An 18,604-nucleotide genomic window follows, 5' to 3' on the forward strand; every position below is an offset into this window, starting at 1 on the left:
CCCGAGGGCAGGGGAGGGGAGGGCAGGGCTTGGTAAATAAGCAGAGAAGAGCCGATAACTTCCTCTGTGAATAAGCAAAGTAGCTATTAACGAGGGGATCGCCTGTTTGTCAGGTGTGTTAGTCAAGCGCTGGACGTGAAAAAAGGAATTGAAGAACAATCCACCGCTAAGCATCTTCGCTTGTTCCTTCTCCCTCGGGGAGAAGCGTCTGGAGGCTTTGGGGAAGGTAGGCTTCTCGGGATCAACCCATGCATGCCACGTTCTTTATACGCACTGAAAGAATTGATGGTATTTCTATGTACCGGGCCATCTTGAGTCTTTCCCGCTTTTATTTTTAAGTAATAATCATAAAGTGTGTTTATTTGTTTTAGCTTTTCCTTGGGAATCATGAACACCCGGCAGCAAAGCAAAATTCTCTACTCTTGGTATGGAAAACCCACGAGCTCAGACAGAAAACTGAGGACTTTACAGTACAAGTAAATGACAATTATTTCTGACTTGCTCAGGGAAACTTAATCAATGAAGGTTTCTTTACCTTTCTGATATCGTTTGGGTTAATGTGGCAGTCAGTGAGAATATTTGTAAGGTTTTGAGCATTGTGTCATGACACTGTATGTGTATAACAAAAACGTTGCAAAGCTCTTGAATTATAGACATGTATATAACGTATAAACAAAAACATGTAACTAAATCTGTGAATCGGTGTTAACTGTCTAACTGAAATATATATATGAAAGCTGTTAATCGGGAAACTAAATTACAAGCTTTGCAAGAGGTGACGTAACTAGCTGTAAAATTGACAGGCTGTCAGCTTTAATGATATGTGAATTATGAAGAACATGAAATCCTGTTAATCTGCATGTGTGTATCACTTTCTAGGGGAATCCTTATTACATCAGAAAGAAGCAGAACAGAAACCTGTATACAACTTGGCGACTTTATTTTAGTAGAAGGGGAGAATGCAGATCAACCTTTTGTGGCACAACTCCTGGATTTATATGAAGATGGTAAGAGAAATAAAAATTTACTTCCTATCTGAGAAACGTTAGTGTGTTTTAAAGTTACCTATTTCATGGGGATGTAGTTAGCATTAACACTGTATCACTAGCCTAATTTATTAAGGAAATTAGTTTTTGGTAATCACTGCACCTGTATTCACGTGCTCCCCAAATATTTGGGGCTGATGGCTCATTTCAACTAAATTTGATAGATAAACGCAGAGCTTAAGGACATTAATTTCTTAAAATCTTTTGTTTAGTTGTCTAATTTAAAAGAAATGGTCCTTGAGGAACACAGTGTGAGCTCATACTTTGTTTAGAGATTGGAGAATTCAAATGGAGCAAGAGCACTGCAGCCCTGGAGCTTGCATCTTGCTAAACAAAAGGCAATTTAGTGATGAGGTGCAAGGCTGAATAAACAGGGCTCTGTCCCTTGTAGAACTATTTGTTTATAGAGATAAATATGAAAAGATAAGTCACGGAAGGTGAGTGATACAAAGACTATGTCTGAGTCTCAATTAGAAGCTACTCCTTAGCTATGTCCGACTTCTTTGAGCAGCTTTTCTTGGTTGTTTTGGGCCGTTGTAATAATGTTTTGAGAGTTTTTAAAATTTCTTTAGTTTTTCAAACACAAATACATATCACTCCAACTTATTTATTTACTAATGCATATTTATTGTAACATAACTGAATATCCTTTTCATGCTGGAATGAAACCCATGAAACTTTCTTGAAAACAAGATTTTCCTTTTGTTATACATATCTTTAACAAATTTGTCAAAGATATGTGGCTTTCTTTTCATTCAAAGATGAACACCTTGAAAATGTAGAGAGTAACTTAATATTCAATTGTAATATGTTCCAAATGTTTTTTAACTCTCTCCACACTTAATAAATTTGTAGTGTTTATTCGGACTTTCTCCTAGATATTTCAACAGCAGGATTCTCTGGTTTGTTAGGCAGTGAATAAATACGTTTCTGGCTTACTTTAAAACAACATTGACATTATAAATAACGTTCTGAAATTTCTCAGTTCTCCTTTTATGTCACTGCGTTTCGTTAGTGGGGTTCGATTAGATCACATCTATGCAAATAAGGAACCTCTTCATTTGTGATACTGAGCTGGTGGTCTGGAGCTAGTCTCCAGGTGTTTTCTGATTGAGACTCTGTGTAGGTGTTAATCTTAGTCCTGAAAAGTCTCAACTCAAACATTTTAATTTAGCTTAGAAAATGAGAATTGTGATCTCTTATCAGATGCTTTCTCATCCTGTGTCCGGGGAGGATTTCTATCCTTGATGGCATTCCAGCTAAAGTCATTGTGGTCTGGTAATAACTATTTGCGATACAATAAAATTCTTAACATTTACTGACTTTTTTTCATTGTTACAGGTGCTCAGCAGAAACATGCAGTTGTGCAGTGGTTCTCTCATATTACGGAGATACCTCAGAATAAACGGAAACTGCTTAAAAGAGAGATTTCTCCCCAAGAAGTGTTTTTTGACCAAGTTCCTGGCTATGACACTGATGTAGCTGTGGAGACCATTATTAAAAGCGTCATGGTATGTATAGCGACCCCTCTACACACAGAGGGAAGAAAGAAACAGAAACAATTTATTCCCTCCCAAACCAAATGTGTGATGCGTGTTTGTTAATGCAGTTAACGCAGGATAGGATAATTGAAAACTGTTGATATTCTGCCTTTCCTCCATCCCCAAATGACTTCGGTTGTCAGCAGCCAGCTTATTTAGATATTTGTGTGGAAAGAAGCAATGTGAATGGGAGTCCTGTAGTACAATCAACTTATGCTAGCGTAAACACAAGTTGAAGGTGTTGCCCTATATAGTGGACTGCATGAGTTCCAGTAATAAGATCTGTGAATAAAAAGTGGTTGAATGCTAAGAAAATAGTTGAATGCTAAAAAAATAGCTGAATGTTAAGTTAACAGTAAATGTTAAGGTATGTGTGTTTGCTATTTTCTGTTTTTGCAGGTAATACCACTACAACTGGGGGAGGAACTACCTATTACATCAAACAAGGAACAAACTTTCTATGTAAAACAGTCTTGGGATGGAAAATGCTTTAAGGCTTTGTCCCCTGACACATTCTGTAAGCTGAAAGGAGGTGGCATTCCAGACTCTTCAAACTCATTTATTCCTTCGGACATTGTTTCCCCCCTGAAAGAAGAGCCGAAGAGTGTTGTTCGGAGTGCCACAAAAACAAAAAACGTTGAGTTGGAAATAGAATCAAAACATTCCGCTTCCAAGTCTTCCCTCGCTAAGGAGAGACATTCACAAAGAGTGGCTAACGGCATAAAAACTCCAACAGCAAGGAAGAAGTTACAGTTAAACAGTATGTATATGGCAATATTGTGTCCATTTGGTAGTTTTGAATGTAATATGTTTTGTGCTTCTTCATTTTGGGTAGTTCAAACAATGGTAATACTCAACATCAGTATTTTTAGCTACCTTATTCAGGCTTTTGGGTTAGCCCAAGCCTTTTGGCAGCATCAGTTGTTGATCTTAGGTCTGTTATTTCAAGCAACTGTACTGCTTATATCAAATTGCTGTTGCAAATGTTTTATTTGTAACTGGTAAGTCTAAATTAAAGTGCTTGTTGGCTGGAATGCTACCTAATCAGCCTAACTTTATCTCGGAACGTTTCTTTCTTTAATCTTCTGACTAATGGTACACTAGAATGTTTAAATTGGACTGGTAGAATAAGCACATTTGATCCTCTATAACATGCAGTATTTTCAAACTGGAGCCTGAGTAAAGTTGTAAGTGATGGAAGTGTGTTAGAAAACTGAAGAAAAACCACCAGTTTGTATTCTATTTAGTCCTCTTTTTAGAGGAGGTGTGTGCCTTCTAGTGATCCAGTTCCTCGTTCCTGGAGTGTAATACCATCTCCTTTCATTTAAATGACAGCCACTGAGCCAGTTGTACCGTGTCTTCTGAAAGTTAACCAAACCAGCCATATTAAAGCCTGACAAAAGTTCATTTTGCTTTTGATTCCTAGGTCCCACAAGATCTCCTAAAGGCAGGTTCCTGGGATGTGAAGTTTTGGAACTTTTGGATGATGACTGTGATACTGTAGCACCATCAGCTACTAAAAGAAAAGTGAAATTCACTGGCATTTTAGGCTCACCACCAAAAATGCCTTGCACCAATGATAAGTCAAAGTCAGTGTTTGATACTGCAGAGCACTGGCAGATATTTAGTGATACAGTAAGATTAACCCCCTATCGTAAGGTCAAAGACTCCAGTGAGAAAGACGAGAATCTTAGTATGAAAGAAGACACTATATCGTAAGTCATAGCCTTACTATAATTATTTTTGTATGGGATTTCTATTGTGTGTAGTTCTCTTAAAGTACGTTTAGGAAAGCCTTCTGGAGAGAAAAGCAGGTTAAGTCTCTGCGTGTATCATGTTTTGCGTTATGAGATCACTGAGAGAAGCGGGGAGGATAGCCTAAATGGTTACAAGTGCACATAGTGGAGCTTTAGAGCGTGTGTTACTTGGAGGTGAATGAATGATTGATGAGATCATAAGAGGAGTTGACTTTAAAGATAGACACAAGCAGTTTGTGGTTATATGAGCAGAAAGAAGATGTTGGAAATGGGGATGGTAGGATGATATGAAGGGAAATTGAAGCCATATTGATCATGATGCTTTGTACGCATCAACACGGATAAAAATCTGCTTCCTTGCAGTATATCTGTCATAGAGCCTCACATGTGCCCTGCTTCTGACAGCTATTGAGATATGCTGAACTATAGAAAGGGATGTGATTGGCCTCATGAGAGTTCTCATGATAATTGCATATATGCTTTCTTGGTAATTTTTATGTAGAAAAGAAATCAAAACTCAAAAAGCATAATTATTCAAGTATATCTTCACAGAGTCTCTAAAACAGGGCAGGAGGAGAATGGACCAGACTTTCTTGTATAAAATGTTGTAAGAAGCCAAAAACTAGTCATGCTCTTCCTTTCAGAGAGTAAAGATACGGATGCAACAGCTGATGGATCTGCAATCTGTTTTTGTCACATGTTGTGTAGCATAGAAACATTTACCTTTCGTTGGTAAAGTAATGGCATTTCAGTGGTATTTATAGATCTAAAAAAAAGTCCAAGAACTGGTAACAAATAATTAAAGCATCTGTAATTAATTTCATTGTGTCCTTTGAACTAGTAGGAAAGTTGTATTAACTGTAAAATCTTTTGGTGGTAGGGATGAAGAAGCGCCCAAGAAGACAACCAAGGAATCTCAGACACAAATAGAGAAATCTATTCCAAATGACAGATGAAAGAGATGCCCAAAGGAAATCATATTTGTCTTCCCTTTCTCTTATTTATAAAAAAAAAAGGCACCCCCACAAAGAAACAAAAACACAACTGTTTTGAGACCCTGTTTGGGGGGCAGACCCCCTTCAGTTTGGCAGTGTAATATTTGCAAAATAATTTGGCTGCTAATTCAGCTATATCGGCATCTATTCGGTGTTCTTCACGGACATCTATGTGTCTGACTTGGCAAGTGAGGGAAAGCTGTTAACATGCAGCACCTGTCAATGTGAAATAAATTGCTGTTTTCAGCTGAGGGTGCATCTGGAAACAAAGTGGTGTAATGTTGATAGGGTGCAAGTCAGAGACATCTGTTTTGAACTAGTGGTAGTGCAGTCACTATTGTCGCAGCATTATAGGTCAGCTAGCAGCTCTGACTTGTATGGGCTCGGGGTCTGTCTTAAGCCTTAGCAACTTTCCTCAGCTGGTTCATAAAACTTTATAGAAATGCTTACACTTTACTATAAAAATCTTTACAGTATAGACAATGAGTGAACTATAGTAAATACTTTGCATTGTTTTTTTTTTATGTTCTTGGCAAAGATATATTGAAGAGAGAGTGCAAGAGAGGGGAAGTTGTCCTGCCAGTATCCATGCCATAGCCAGTCTGTAAATAACTGTAAACAAATTCATGGATTGACAGCCATAACAATTGAGCCTGAAGTTTGAAAGGCCTTCCCTCCATCTCTACAAGTATGATGCAAAAAAGAAATACAAATAGCTTTGTGTTCTTTCTTTACAGTTTAATTGGACATCAGAAACTGAGTAGTCAGAGCCCTGTATTGACCCCTCGTTCTCGTAGAATATGTGCACAGAGAACAAGCGCTCGCATTACAGAACAAGTCAGGTAAACTTTTGCGTCCATGGTGTCTTATTCACATTGCTATTGATAGCTTGAAGCCTTATGAGTTTGTCTTGCTTAGTATTGAAATGCAAATGGTTCTAGAAGCACAGCTTAACTGCAGTGTGAGTAAAAACTGTCTTACATTCAGAAACATAAAGCTGACTCATGTTGTTCATCAGAAAACTGACTTCCTTTAAACCAGTCTTATTAAATAGCCATGGAAAATTAACAGCTCAAGTGAAAAATGTCTTGGCTTACTGATTACGATAACGACAGAAAAACCTGAAAATGTACAAATGATACTTTGTAGTGTGTAGTTATATGTATTTTTTTAAAACTCAGTGTCATTTCTGTTTCTCATAGCATATTAAATACACTAGAGTTGAACCAGGAAGAAGATTTTCTCTCTAGCTCAGACAGCTCTTACTCTTCAAGTAGTGAGGAAGAGGAGAATGATGTGCTCTATACACCAGAAAAGAAAACTAAATCAAGCAGAATATTCAGCACCCCAAAATCTTCAAGGAAGTCTTCAGTTCACACTCCTGCTAAGACCCTGAAGGAAACTGTAAGTTTCTATGACTTGGTTTTATTATTTTTGAGCTAATTATTTGAATGCTTGATGGTTGTGTACCAAAGTTAACAGCTTAGCTTTTAATGAAACATTATCTTGATTCTTACGATCTTTGATATGAGTAGGTCGTGCAAATGTATAAAACACGTGTGTATTGTGAATGTTGTGACAGTGTTGATGAGATAATTCTAGCCTAAACAGGGAAAATGTTGGATTGGGCTGGAGCGGAACAAACTGATGAATCCATGTATGGCCACGATATTTGCTTTTATTGTAAGCTGCGTGCTGAGACATTTTAATTCTATTTCTGTATAGTCTTTATTGAGCACTGGCTATATATAGCAGAAAGCCGTAAGACCAACTTTGTGCTTGGCAGTAGAGCTGTCCTGATTCTTGAAAGCTTACCAATAGGCAGATGGTTACCAAAGCAAAAGGGATGCTCTACAGTGTTCTTGGCTGCACCAAAGAGTGTGGCCAGCAGTTTCTCACATGTTGTGGCCGCTGATGGAGATGGGATACCAGGCTACATGAATCTTAGGCCTGACTTGTTAAGACTGTATTCAGCACCATAGCTGGGTACATACTGTCAATGGCTAATTTTTACTCAGTGTTTATGAAATGTCTAACACAGAAAACCTAGTGTAACTAGAACTTGTAAACATAGCAAAGAAGAGTAATTAAGATGTTGTATGGCTTTTTTGCTTGGACAATGAAATTCAGATAGATGAATTTCTAGTTGCTTCTTGTTTTTTAAGAGGTGGATCACTTTGTAACACAGCACTTCAGAAGAGCATTACCAATTTAAAAATTCTTCAGACAGTTAAAAGGTGTAATTGTTTTTGTCACAGCCTCCTTTCCAGTTTCTTTTTTCCCCTGAAGAAGAAAAGACCATGAGGCTTGTTTGGTAATTCCCTTTGTAAAGACTGTTTCTCTGTTCATCTTGTACTCTGGCATCCGCGGGTAGTCTTTGTGCATAAGTAATGTTTGGGAAACTTACATGGATGATCGGTCTGCAATAGAAATTGCTGTATGTAGAAAACCTGTTTGAGGTTTTAACTTTTCCTTGCAGCCTTTAGCAGGAACCCCCAAGACACCCCGGAATGCAACTCCTGAAATTCCCAGGCGCAACCATGCAGCACAGAAACCAGCCAGTATACTAGAAGAAGCCAGATTAAGGTAACATGTGCTCAAGGGAGGAAATAATCTTTTTTGCATCAGGTATGCATAGCAGTAGGCTATGCTGAAATAGGGAAATGTCATCTTTACTGCATTGAATAAATTTGGTAAAAATTCATGGTGTTTTGACACCAGAAGAGCATTTATGAGTGTACAGTACTGGATTTACAAATACTAGTAGTATTTACAATACTGCTTTTACAATTTCAAATTATTGTAACCGGTCCATGCTAAGTTTTTCAGAATTAGGTATCTGTCTTTATTTTATGCAACATTAGAAAATCAAAGATCATCTCTTGATAGCTTTAGATTGTAAAGATACAATATCTGTCTCCTCTTGGTGTGCAAAAAAAGCTTTACGGGTATCATTATAGATCAGAGTGGAAAAAAAAAAAGGCATTCAGGATTGAGTGTATCTTTCAAACTGAGTTTTATTTTTTTTCAGTTTCCTATAAGTGGTCTCCCCTCTTTTGTCCTACCTCCTGTTTAAACTTACTTCTTTTTTTTTTTTTTTTTTTAAATCGAAAGGCTGCATGTTTCTGCTGTCCCAGAATCTCTGCCTTGTCGTGAGGAAGAATTCCAGGATATCTACAACTTTGTGGAAAGCAAACTTATTGATGGAACAGGAGGGTGAGTTTGTTGGTGACACTAACCAAGACCACATCTCTACCTGTGGCATAACAGCAGTCAGACAATCAACACTACTTTTATTTAAAAAGTTATCATAATTTGTCTGAATTAAAGTTCCTAGTTGATTTTTCTTTATATTTTTCTTCCTTAAGAAGGGTTGTGCATATAAATAATATGTACTTCTTTATTGTACAGATTCAAATTAAATATCAAAATATAACTAGTGAATTTTAGATGTCTGGGAAACCATTTATTTTTTTAAAGAGGTAAATTACATTTATAAAGTATTTTAGGTTTTTAATTGCTTCAGTAATAATAAAAATTCTGATGATTCTCCACTGTGTTATATGTCCCAGTTTGCAAATAAAGTAACTGAAATATAGGAAATTGCCTGAAGTGACAGAGGAGTAGTATTCAAGGCTGGTCTCAGAGCCTAGGAATTCCAGCTCATTAATCCTAGCAGTGTTATTTTGCTCAGGACTGCTGAAAAGGTGTTCTCCTTTTGTTAGGTGCATGTACATTTCTGGAGTGCCTGGAACAGGTAAAACTGCAACTGTTCATGAAGTAATTCGCTGTCTTCAGCAAGCTGCCGAAAATGATGATCTACCATCATTCCAGTTTGTAGAGATCAATGGCATGAAGCTGACTGACCCTCACCAAGCTTATGTGCAGATACTAGAGGTAAGTAAAGCCTCTTCAGTGGCTCTGTGGTTTGAAAGAAGATATCTTACTCTTTACCATCAGATCCTTGATGTGTTACGGTATTCAAGGCACTTAACATACCAGTACTTCTGAGTAGTCCCTCTGAGAGACTGTATGCTTTTATCTTAGAGCAGGTTAAAAAATAATTAACTTAAGGCCATGGGCAACTCCTTGAACTATTTTGCTTTCAACTACATAAGGGCAGTGGCTGGGAAATAACCTGATTTATTACATCCAATCAGATTTAAAAAAAAAAATCTAAACCAGATTATTTTTATATTTTCCCCTTCTATAACTTTTTCTGCACATACATGCTTAAAAAGTTACTGAGATGACAACTCTGGAAGTCTGTGTAGCAGTAGAATAATTACTAATGGGGTCTTAATGTTAATTGGTGTCTCATCATAGCAATCCAGCTAAAGAGGGACTGTCTCTGTCAACAATACTGTATTTCAGATTTCCATGACAAACCAGTCTGTGACTACTGACCGTGCTTGTGCTTATGTGGGTGTGAATTAACATTCTCAGGACTGGAATAGTATCACCCAATAAGCATTAGACAGTTACTGCTCAAGACCTTTGTCAGCCTAGGCTAACTTTAAGCCAGTGACCTGGAAATGAAATGGTTTCCTGAAGTATCTATTCCATTTCCTTATAAACTGCTCCATTTATTTAAGTTTGACATCTTCTGTCTGAACAGAAAGTGGCATACATTGTTCTAATATCTCTGTCCTTATAGCTGAGAGTTAAATTTACATATTTGCATCCTTTCCTCAAACCAGCATAATCAGTGTCTTGCTGAAGGATTTGTTGTAGCCAGGTCCATGTGTTTCTTTAGCATAGTGAAAGGCTTCATGACAATTACATTATTTCATGGTAATGTTAATGCATTTTAACACTCTCTGTTCCTATCCTGTTCAGCATTAAAATTTTAAAATTAATAAAGAATAGGCCTTTGGAAGTAAAATTTGTTGTTCCACATGGGCCCTGAACTCTTGAAGCTAGCCCAGTTAAATAACCTTCAGGTGAGCATGTAGTCAAATGAACAACTTATTTCTCTGATTCTTTCTGCTCCAGCTGTTATCCAAATACCCTACTAGGCTGCTGCTACTTTCCTAATTGCCAGATCTCTTGCTGCAGGTCAGTCTCAAGCTCCAGTTTGCTGATGTTTCTTTGCATGACTGAAGCAAATTCTGGAGTGTTTCCTACTTAGAGCAGCTCATTTGTTTTGCCACGTAGATTATTGCAGAAGCAGTTCTTGTTGAAGGTATTTTTGTAGCTGGAAGTTGAATAAGTTCTAGATCCTGATGACGGGAGTGCAAGATTACTGAAGTCAGGCTATGCTTGTCAACTGACTTAGGTTTCCAGTACGTGTTTTGCATTCAGAGACACACTTGAGGTACACTAGGTTTAGAGTCCTTAGACTGGGTTCAGGATTTCTTAACAAATCCATATTTAAGAAAAATTGCAGGAAATTCTAATGGCCTTTCTTTTTCGCTATGTATTATTTTGTTCCTGTTCTCCTTTATGGACAGTTTCTAGTAGACATGAGTGTCTTATGAGCTATTTATTCTTTTTTTACTCCCCTTCATGGGGGGTGGGGGGGGAATCCAGATACTTGATGGTGTTTGTTAGAGAAAAGTTAAAAACGAATAGGAGTTAAACTTCCTATTTCCAGAGTTTTGGTGTGATTAACCTGCAACATTGTTTAATCCTTGTCCAGTTACTGACAGGTCAGAAGGTGACAGCAACCCATGCTGCAGGACTGTTGGCAAAATTGTTCAATACACCTGGACCAAAGAGGAAGACCACAGTGCTGGTAGTGGATGAGGTGAGACACAGAATCCTTTGTTCTGTTTCCTTGACGTATTGTAAGAAATCAGTTTTTGGAGGATGGAAGAAGGCAAATTATACATCATGGGAGTGTGTCATATGTGATCTAAAAGGAATAAACTTAGGAGAGAAGATACACAAATAGTTCCTCTTAGCCTTATTAGGAAACTGAATTCAAATGGACAAGTATCCTGTTACCATATTGTTCTCTGCCTTGGATTTCCTTGGGTTTCACATTGGTTTTATGTTTTGTTCTGGTCCAGGTCATGGAATGAGTTGTTCTGTCAAGTCCTTGATAACATAGACTTCAACTGTATTTTGTCTGAAAGCTGCTGCTTTTCCAGTGAGAAAAGTCTCGGTGAAATAAGTCATACCCTGTTTTGAAACTCCTTGAACATGCTAGTAGTAAACAAATGCACACTTATTTTTTGCTGTAAGCTAATTCAGATTCTCACATGGAGGGTCTTTTAATCTTGTTAGATGTAGTATTAATATCACAGGAGTGTTTAAAAACTCCAGCTGTTTAATCACTCTACGGTGATTAATACTGTTCAAGCATCTAGTAGGACCGTGCTTTTCCAAAAGAGATTAGAGCCCAAATTCAGAAAATGCAGTCCTATTAGTAGATGGATAAAGGAAACACAACAGAGACAGCTTGTTCAGAATCACGTAAGAAGTCTTCTGTGGCAGAGCTAGCTCTCTCAAACCCCCATTGGCTATTGTAAATACAAGGCCATTCTTTTTCAGTTTAATTCTTCTCTTTCTATCTCTGCAGCTTGATCTTCTGTGGACCCGGAAACAGAATGTGATGTACAATTTATTTGACTGGCCAACTCAAAAGCACTCCAAGTTAATCATCTTGGCCATTGCTAACACCATGGACTTGCCAGAGAGAATAATGATGAACAGAGTAGCTAGCAGGCTGGTATGTCCTAGCAGTTTTCTTGCTATGCTATAAAATGTGAACAGATTAAATACTGAATATAATCAAAAGGAGAAAGGTAGGATTGGTTACATCAGAGGTTAAACAATGCTTTTATAATTGTCTCTCCAGAGGGCCAATAACGAACACATAAATCTTAAAGTAAGTTTAGGAGCCAGTTTGCTAATCAGATGGTATGTTGTGTTAAGTACACTATGTTCTTGTAAGAAAGAATTAAGAATGCAGATGTCTTTTTAAACATACTAAGATAATGAAATGCTGTGCTTCATGGTTAAGCTGCTTACTCTAGAGTTCAGAAGAATTTCTCTTCTGGTTTCCCTTCCTCATTCCCTTTTCATTCCAGGCACCTAGTTACTTCTCTCTTTGCCATCATCGACTGGTAGACTTTCTTTGTTGGGTGTCTTTGGACAGAAAGTTGGATGCACTCTACATCTGTGTTGAATACATTTTCCTAGGTCATCTCTTCATCACTGCTCTGAAAAGTGTTTCACAAAAACAGCGCTCTGTGCCTCCATCCTTCTGTGACTCAAAAATAGTTCCACAGTGTGTGAATTGCTTTCTCCCACCTGCTAAACCTGCTGATCAGCTGAGTCCATATAGTCACAAAAGAGAAGAATTTTGCATAAGAAATGAAAAAAAACTCTAGCCTCCTGTAGAATATGAAAGGCAGTGCACTATCTATAACATAGATTGTCCTCATCTGAAAGAAGTTTTTATTAGCTTGAGCCAGAAGAGGACTCTTAATTCCTGGCTGATTGCTAATGTGAAGTCAATAGTATAACTGTATACATGTATACAGATTTGCTAAAGGAGAGGCAAATACTTTTTCATAGGTTCTGCTGTTACTGTATTAGAAAATAAAGTGTAAACAGTTGTTAATGAAAGATTTTTGTATTAGATGGCTCTGATTTGTTTACAAGTTTTGTAAGAGAAATTTGAAGTCTTAATAGCAGTAGCGCTTACTCCTCAGGCCTTCCAGTGGGGAGGTCCAACCAGTGGTCCTCACTTAGTCACAGTTTTGTGGATTTGCGTGTTTATTTCTCAGATACGAAGTGGAAGAATTGATTAAAGCGTATCACTTGGAGGGGAAGGATGTGAAAGAGAGATTGCTCCTACGAGGGAAAATAAAACTAACTATACAGGCTATGCTTGAGCAGTTGAGAGTTTTCAAGCACTACAAACGCTTCTCACTGTATTGTGTTATTTACTATAGGGCCTCACCAGAATGTCTTTTCAGCCCTACACCTACAAACAGTTACAGCAAATTATTTCATCCAGACTGAACACTGTGAAGGCATTTGAAGAGGATGCAATTCAGCTGGTTTCCAGAAAGGTAAGCACAGTACAGATATATGCCCTTTGTGTTGCGCTACGTGAAGAGCATGGGGGGCAGCAGGGGAGAATTTTGTAACAGTAGTCAGACTGTTTTTGATTATGTGTTCTGTATTGGAGACAAGTGAGGCGCAAGTAGCAGATATGTTATGCTCTGTGTAAGGTATACAGGGTATTTTTGCAGGAAACATTGCTAAAGCAGTGTCCTTGCTTTTTCCACCTACTTTGAGAAGGCAGCAGTATAATCCAAGAGCTGGAGGTGTGACAAAAAGAGTCATGATAATGCATAAATATAAGAAGTCAGCTTTCTGCAGTGTTTGGCGTGATGTGACTCATTGGATGATCTTGGAAAAAACTAGTATGCCCGTGGCAGTGGAAATATCCATATTACTTTCTCAAGATGTTTAAAGGCTTGGCATAATAGTACCCGTTCTGTTGCCAGTCTTAATACTCAGTTGTACAAAAAATAAATAATGCAGTAGAGATCAGTAGCTTCTCAAATTCAGATGTATGCCTTGTTTAGTGTCTTATGTTAGCAATTATATATTAAAATAAGCTATTAAAATTGTTAAAACATCTGTCAACCAGTATACGCTTAAACTTTTTCCGCTAAGCTTCATTGTAGAATTAAAAAAAAGAGTACTTGTAAACATAAGCATTTATTTTGTTATGAAGGAACCACTTTTTTGTAAGAATAAGAGTGATGATTTTACAGACTGAATAATCTGCAGTGTTTTTCTAGGATGATTTTTCTTCAGAAAATCTAGAAAAATAACTCACAATTAAATTTTCTAAAGGGTTTCTCATTCTTGGCTCCAGCTGGGTTCTGGGGCTTTCATATGTTATCTGGGAAAACTAGGCCAGTACTATATCTGTGAATGTTCATAGTTTTATTAAAATTCTGAACCACAAGTTGCGGTTTTCAGAAGTACTTAGTTTCAGAAATTTCAGACACCTAAAAATTTTCAGGCACTTGTAAATTCAGTATCCCAGATGTTTCTTTGAGACCTACTAAAAAATATTAGTGTACTCTTAAAATCAATATTCTATTGAGTATGGAAAAACTGAGGAGTTTTTTTTGTGTCCCTTTTTTTTTTTTCCTCTGCATGAACCTGGATTGTGGTGAGGTCTTTGTTGATTACATTTCTGAAAACTTTTGGTGTTGAATGCTGACATTGAATTTCCTGGATTTTTATTTTTTTTTTCCCTTGACCTCTGACTTCTGTGGTCATAGAAAAAAGTTCAGTCTTGAATTTGTGATGACCAGATCAGAGAGGGGGTGTGTGGGAAGGTTGCTTCTGTTGGGTTTGGTTGATAAGATTGTTATTTAAAACCTGGGATTCTAGTAACAGTAGTTCACAGTAGCATTGCTCTCCTGTTTTGTGGTCAGGTTGGTTTTTTAGTTGTTTGGTTGTTGGGTTTTTTTGGTCTGTTGATTTCTGGCTAAATTCTTTTTCTCAGCTTGTAGGAAATACTGTTACAAACCTGTCCTGTTTACTTTCAGGTCGCAGCACTGTCTGGTGATGCAAGGCGTTGCCTTGATATCTGCAGAAGGGCCACTGAGATCTGTGAGTTTGCTAGCCAAAAGAGAACCCCTGAAATAGTCAGGATGGCCCACGTAACCGAAGCCATAGATGAAATGTTTTCATCACCATATATAAATGCAATCAGGTAAAAACATCTCTTAGAGGAATTTCTTTGCTTTTGTGTCTTTTTCACTGGGCTGTTTTTCAAAAAACACTCAGTCTGTCCTCATCACCCTTTGGGAGCATGTTGCGATGCATTGTGCTTTGTTCAAGTATGATACAAAGCAAACCTTGCAGCACAGCTAGGAGAGAGAGGTACAAAATAGGAATTAAAGACAGGGGAAACAACAGCCTAGAACTCACTTGTACAAATTTATACAGGATGTTTCCATGTTAGTTTGTTATCTCAGATCAGGAGGGGGCTTTTGAAAGTTCCTGATTGTCCCTGCTTACTGTATATTGATTTCACTGAAAGGGCAGTTTCCAAGTACATGTATTTTAATTCATTCCAGTTGGAACTAAATCTGAAATATACATTCAGGAGCCGACCACTACAAACACAACTGGTCATTCAGCATACTGGAGCAGACTTTGAGCTAAACTAAAGGAAAAACTACTCGGACCTATGTAGTATAGGCATCAGGTCCTCAAGAGTCAACTATTCCCCTCTACATATCCGCTTGTATTATGCCACCATCTTTGCTTGCTGAGATGCAGCCACAGATGTCTGAGCAGAATGCAAGACTTTCCCATTTGAACTGGTTTCTTTAACATAAATAGATTCTGTTAGGACTTCCAAAAGGTTTCCTGAGGGAATACATGTGAGGAATTCTGTTGCCCTTCAGTGGTCTACACAAGCTGTAACTGGTAAAGTGCTTTACCAGCTTCTGATCAAAAGACAGACAATCTGTTTCATCAAGGGGGGGACACGGGGACTTAAGGGGTGCAAATATGGTATTTTGCTGGATACTTACTGCTTTTACTGTGCTACTTGTGCCTGAAAACCTCAGTGTTAATTTGTTAATTCATAAATGTAAGTTGACGATAACACATTGCAGAACAAGTATGATGTATGGAATGAAATGTTGTGTTCACATACATTGAAAGAGAAATGAGGTGAAGTGAAATGCAATGTACTGTGGTGCCAGAGTTGCAGGTTGTAATATAATGGCTAGTTGACATAAACTGCCCCTCTCAGGTAGAAAAATACACTGCATTTAAATATGTGGTTACCAAGCAATTTCCCTTCCAGACTTCTCCCTGGTGTTTCATAAGTTCTAAACTTTGCAGATTGATTTTTGTCGGTTTTGTTTTGATATTCAGGAATGCTTCATTGCATGAACAAATCTTTTTGAAAGCCATTTTAGCAGAGTTTCGCAGGGCAGGAGTTGAAGAGGCAACAGTTCAACAGGTATGTTCATATTTTGAAGTACTTTTTTTCTTTTTTTCTGTTAAAGAGGGTGGCACTGTCAAAATTACCAGGCAAAAATGTAAATATTTTAAATACTCTGGGGGGTTTTATTCTTAAGCTTTGATGAAAGATAATATGATGGCAAGGTAAATTGGGGTATGGCTGTCCAGGCCAGGTGTAAAGCCTACTTAAATGCTACCACCTGTTTTTTAATGGGACTAAGCACTTATAATGGGAAACACCTGCTGTTGTATTAATGTTATCAGTGATCTAGGCCACAAAGTGATTTATTTTTTTTTTTGGCCTGCATCTGAAAATACTGCATGCTTCCACCTAACATACCTTATAATAGGAAAAAAAACCTGAAAATATCAGGCAATATAGTTCAAGGAGGAAAACAGAAAGCTGGTTCCAACTTCTGTATCACTGTTTTTCTCAACAGAGGCAGATATATCACTAGTAGCTTCAATTTTTTTAGTAGACCCATAAAATACTTGGCACCAGCAGAGCTGTGAAGACTGTGCAGTCCATTTCATGATGCACAGTATGGAAGCTAAATATTAATACTTAGGAAAATGTTTAGAACTATATATTTCTATTTAAAATAACCTGCTAGTTTTAGCTGGTTCTACAGGTTTTTAAGTAAGCATTTTAATTGCATTTTCCTTTCCTAGCTTCTGAACATCCGCATCAGTGGATTGCATAGATACACTGGGTGATCAGTTCTTGAACTTCAAAGAATATTTTGTTAGTGATTTGTTAACATTTTTCACTTAGTTTTTCTCTAACTAACCAAAAGGGCTTTCTTCTGCTTTTTCTTAACAGAAAAGCAGAAGACCTCGACTGCTTCTTGTTACAGACTTACTAGTTTGCATGATTTGTGACACGTGTATTCTCCTGTGCTTAAAGGTGTATCATGCCTTTCTAAGCTGTCATCTTTCATGTTTGTAGTCTGTGACTTGTGTTTGCTAGTCACTGGGCCTGAATGTCCCTTCTGAGGGAACTGATATGTAATTAATTGTATGTCAGCTCTTAATCTGCTGGATAAGCTTTAGTCAACATAGTCGAGAGGAGAAGAGGTGTAGTAACAGATAAAAAATGATCTAATTAAAAAATTGCAGACAAGGTAGGTTGCTAATTGTTTTGCTTTTTGGCTATATAAAAAAGGAAACTATAGCTTGGAATTGCTACTTCCTTGACAAAGTCCTAACACTTTGTAGTAGAACAGCAGCATGTGTGCATTTCATCTGAACAGAGTGGAGCTAATTTTTCCTCCCCTCCCATAGATGCAGAGGGAAGGAAGCTTCTGTTTTTCACCTTGGCCTACTTGATTGCAGCAGGAAGTAAACATGATCTGTCTCCTTTTCTCTTGGTTTTTTTTTTTAATAGGTCTATCATCAGCATGTAGCATTGTGTAGAATTGAAGGCATGCAGAGTCCTACGGTATCGGAAATTATGGCAATTTGTTCAAGACTTGGTGCCTGCAGGCTCTTGCTGGTAGAGTCCAGTAATAAGTACCTTCACATGCGGGTGCGACTAAACATCAGCCAGGACGATGCCATGTATGCACTCAAGGATGAATAAGGCAATAGAGATTTTTATTTGTTTTAATATCTATAAATATTTTAAATATTGTCTAATTTTATTTTTTAATTGTTGATAAAATGGAAATAATGTATTTTTTCTAAATACTTTGCTTAAATGATTGTATTAAAGCACTTTTTGTATAATAAAGAATTTGCTTCAAAGCATTTTAAATATTTGAAATCAAACTATTTGTTCTTGAAATATTTTCATGTGCTAGTAACTAGTTCCCTTTCAGCTGAGGTGTATGAACTTGAAATTGATTACTTGCATCACTAGTACTGTCTTTGTGGCGTTGCACTTTATGTAGCTTTTCTACATTGACTCTTCTTGAGTTATAAAAGATATTGTTAAAATGCGCTTGAACTTACATTACTGATACAGTGATTGCAAACTGAAAGTTTCTTTTCAATGCTGAGTATTTGAATTGAGGAGACTGTTTCCTACCAGGAAAGTAAAAATGCCAGAGGAAATTTGTCATTTATTTTTTTTAAAATTGATTGATATCAAGGATTGCTTCAAAGACATTGCCTCAAGTAACGTAGGCCTGTTGAAATCTGCTTTCGTAATCGAACAGTTCACCAAGCTGCATTAGTGACTTGGAGATGGATAGTTTGAAAACACTTTTTAAAATTGTTGCTGTGGAACGGGCTCCAAAAATTGTTCTGGAGCCGTCGGCGGTGGAGCCGAGGCCCCTCTCCCTCTCCCTCCGCCCAGG

At 37.5% G+C, this 18,604-nt stretch overlaps 1 protein-coding gene across 1 annotated transcript; it reads left to right on the forward strand.

The window, feature by feature from the left end:
- Nucleotides 1-387: 387 nt before the first annotated feature.
- ORC1 (origin recognition complex, subunit 1) lies at nt 388-18,053 on the forward strand. Its single transcript, XM_009697563.1, has 16 exons — nt 388-476; nt 880-1,007; nt 2,388-2,557; nt 2,987-3,347; nt 4,014-4,302; nt 6,077-6,181; nt 6,542-6,743; nt 7,819-7,925; nt 8,454-8,555; nt 9,065-9,236; nt 10,981-11,088; nt 11,866-12,015; nt 13,247-13,366; nt 14,870-15,036; nt 16,215-16,302; nt 17,692-18,053. Exons 1-16 carry the CDS (start codon nt 388-390, stop codon nt 17,884-17,886), a joined length of 2,553 nt encoding a protein of 850 aa, XP_009695865.1. The 3' UTR covers nt 17,887-18,053.
- Nucleotides 18,054-18,604: the final 551 nt, after the last annotated feature.

This window comes from Cariama cristata, unplaced genomic scaffold, assembly GCF_000690535.1.
Source record: "Cariama cristata isolate BGI_N322 unplaced genomic scaffold, ASM69053v1 scaffold34763, whole genome shotgun sequence".
NCBI classification, from domain to species: domain Eukaryota; kingdom Metazoa; phylum Chordata; class Aves; order Cariamiformes; family Cariamidae; genus Cariama; species Cariama cristata.

Excerpts from the sequence above, each read along its gene's own strand:
- ORC1 (XM_009697563.1), top strand. The coding sequence starts at position 388 with ATGAACACCCGGCAGCAAAGCAAAATTCTCTACTCTTGGTATGGAAAA. Across the intron at positions 9,237-10,980 it reads CTTATGTGCAGATACTAGAG|TTACTGACAGGTCAGAAGGT; the intron begins GTAAGTAAAGCC and ends ATCCTTGTCCAG. Across the intron at positions 11,089-11,865 it reads CAGTGCTGGTAGTGGATGAG|CTTGATCTTCTGTGGACCCG; the intron begins GTGAGACACAGA and ends CTATCTCTGCAG.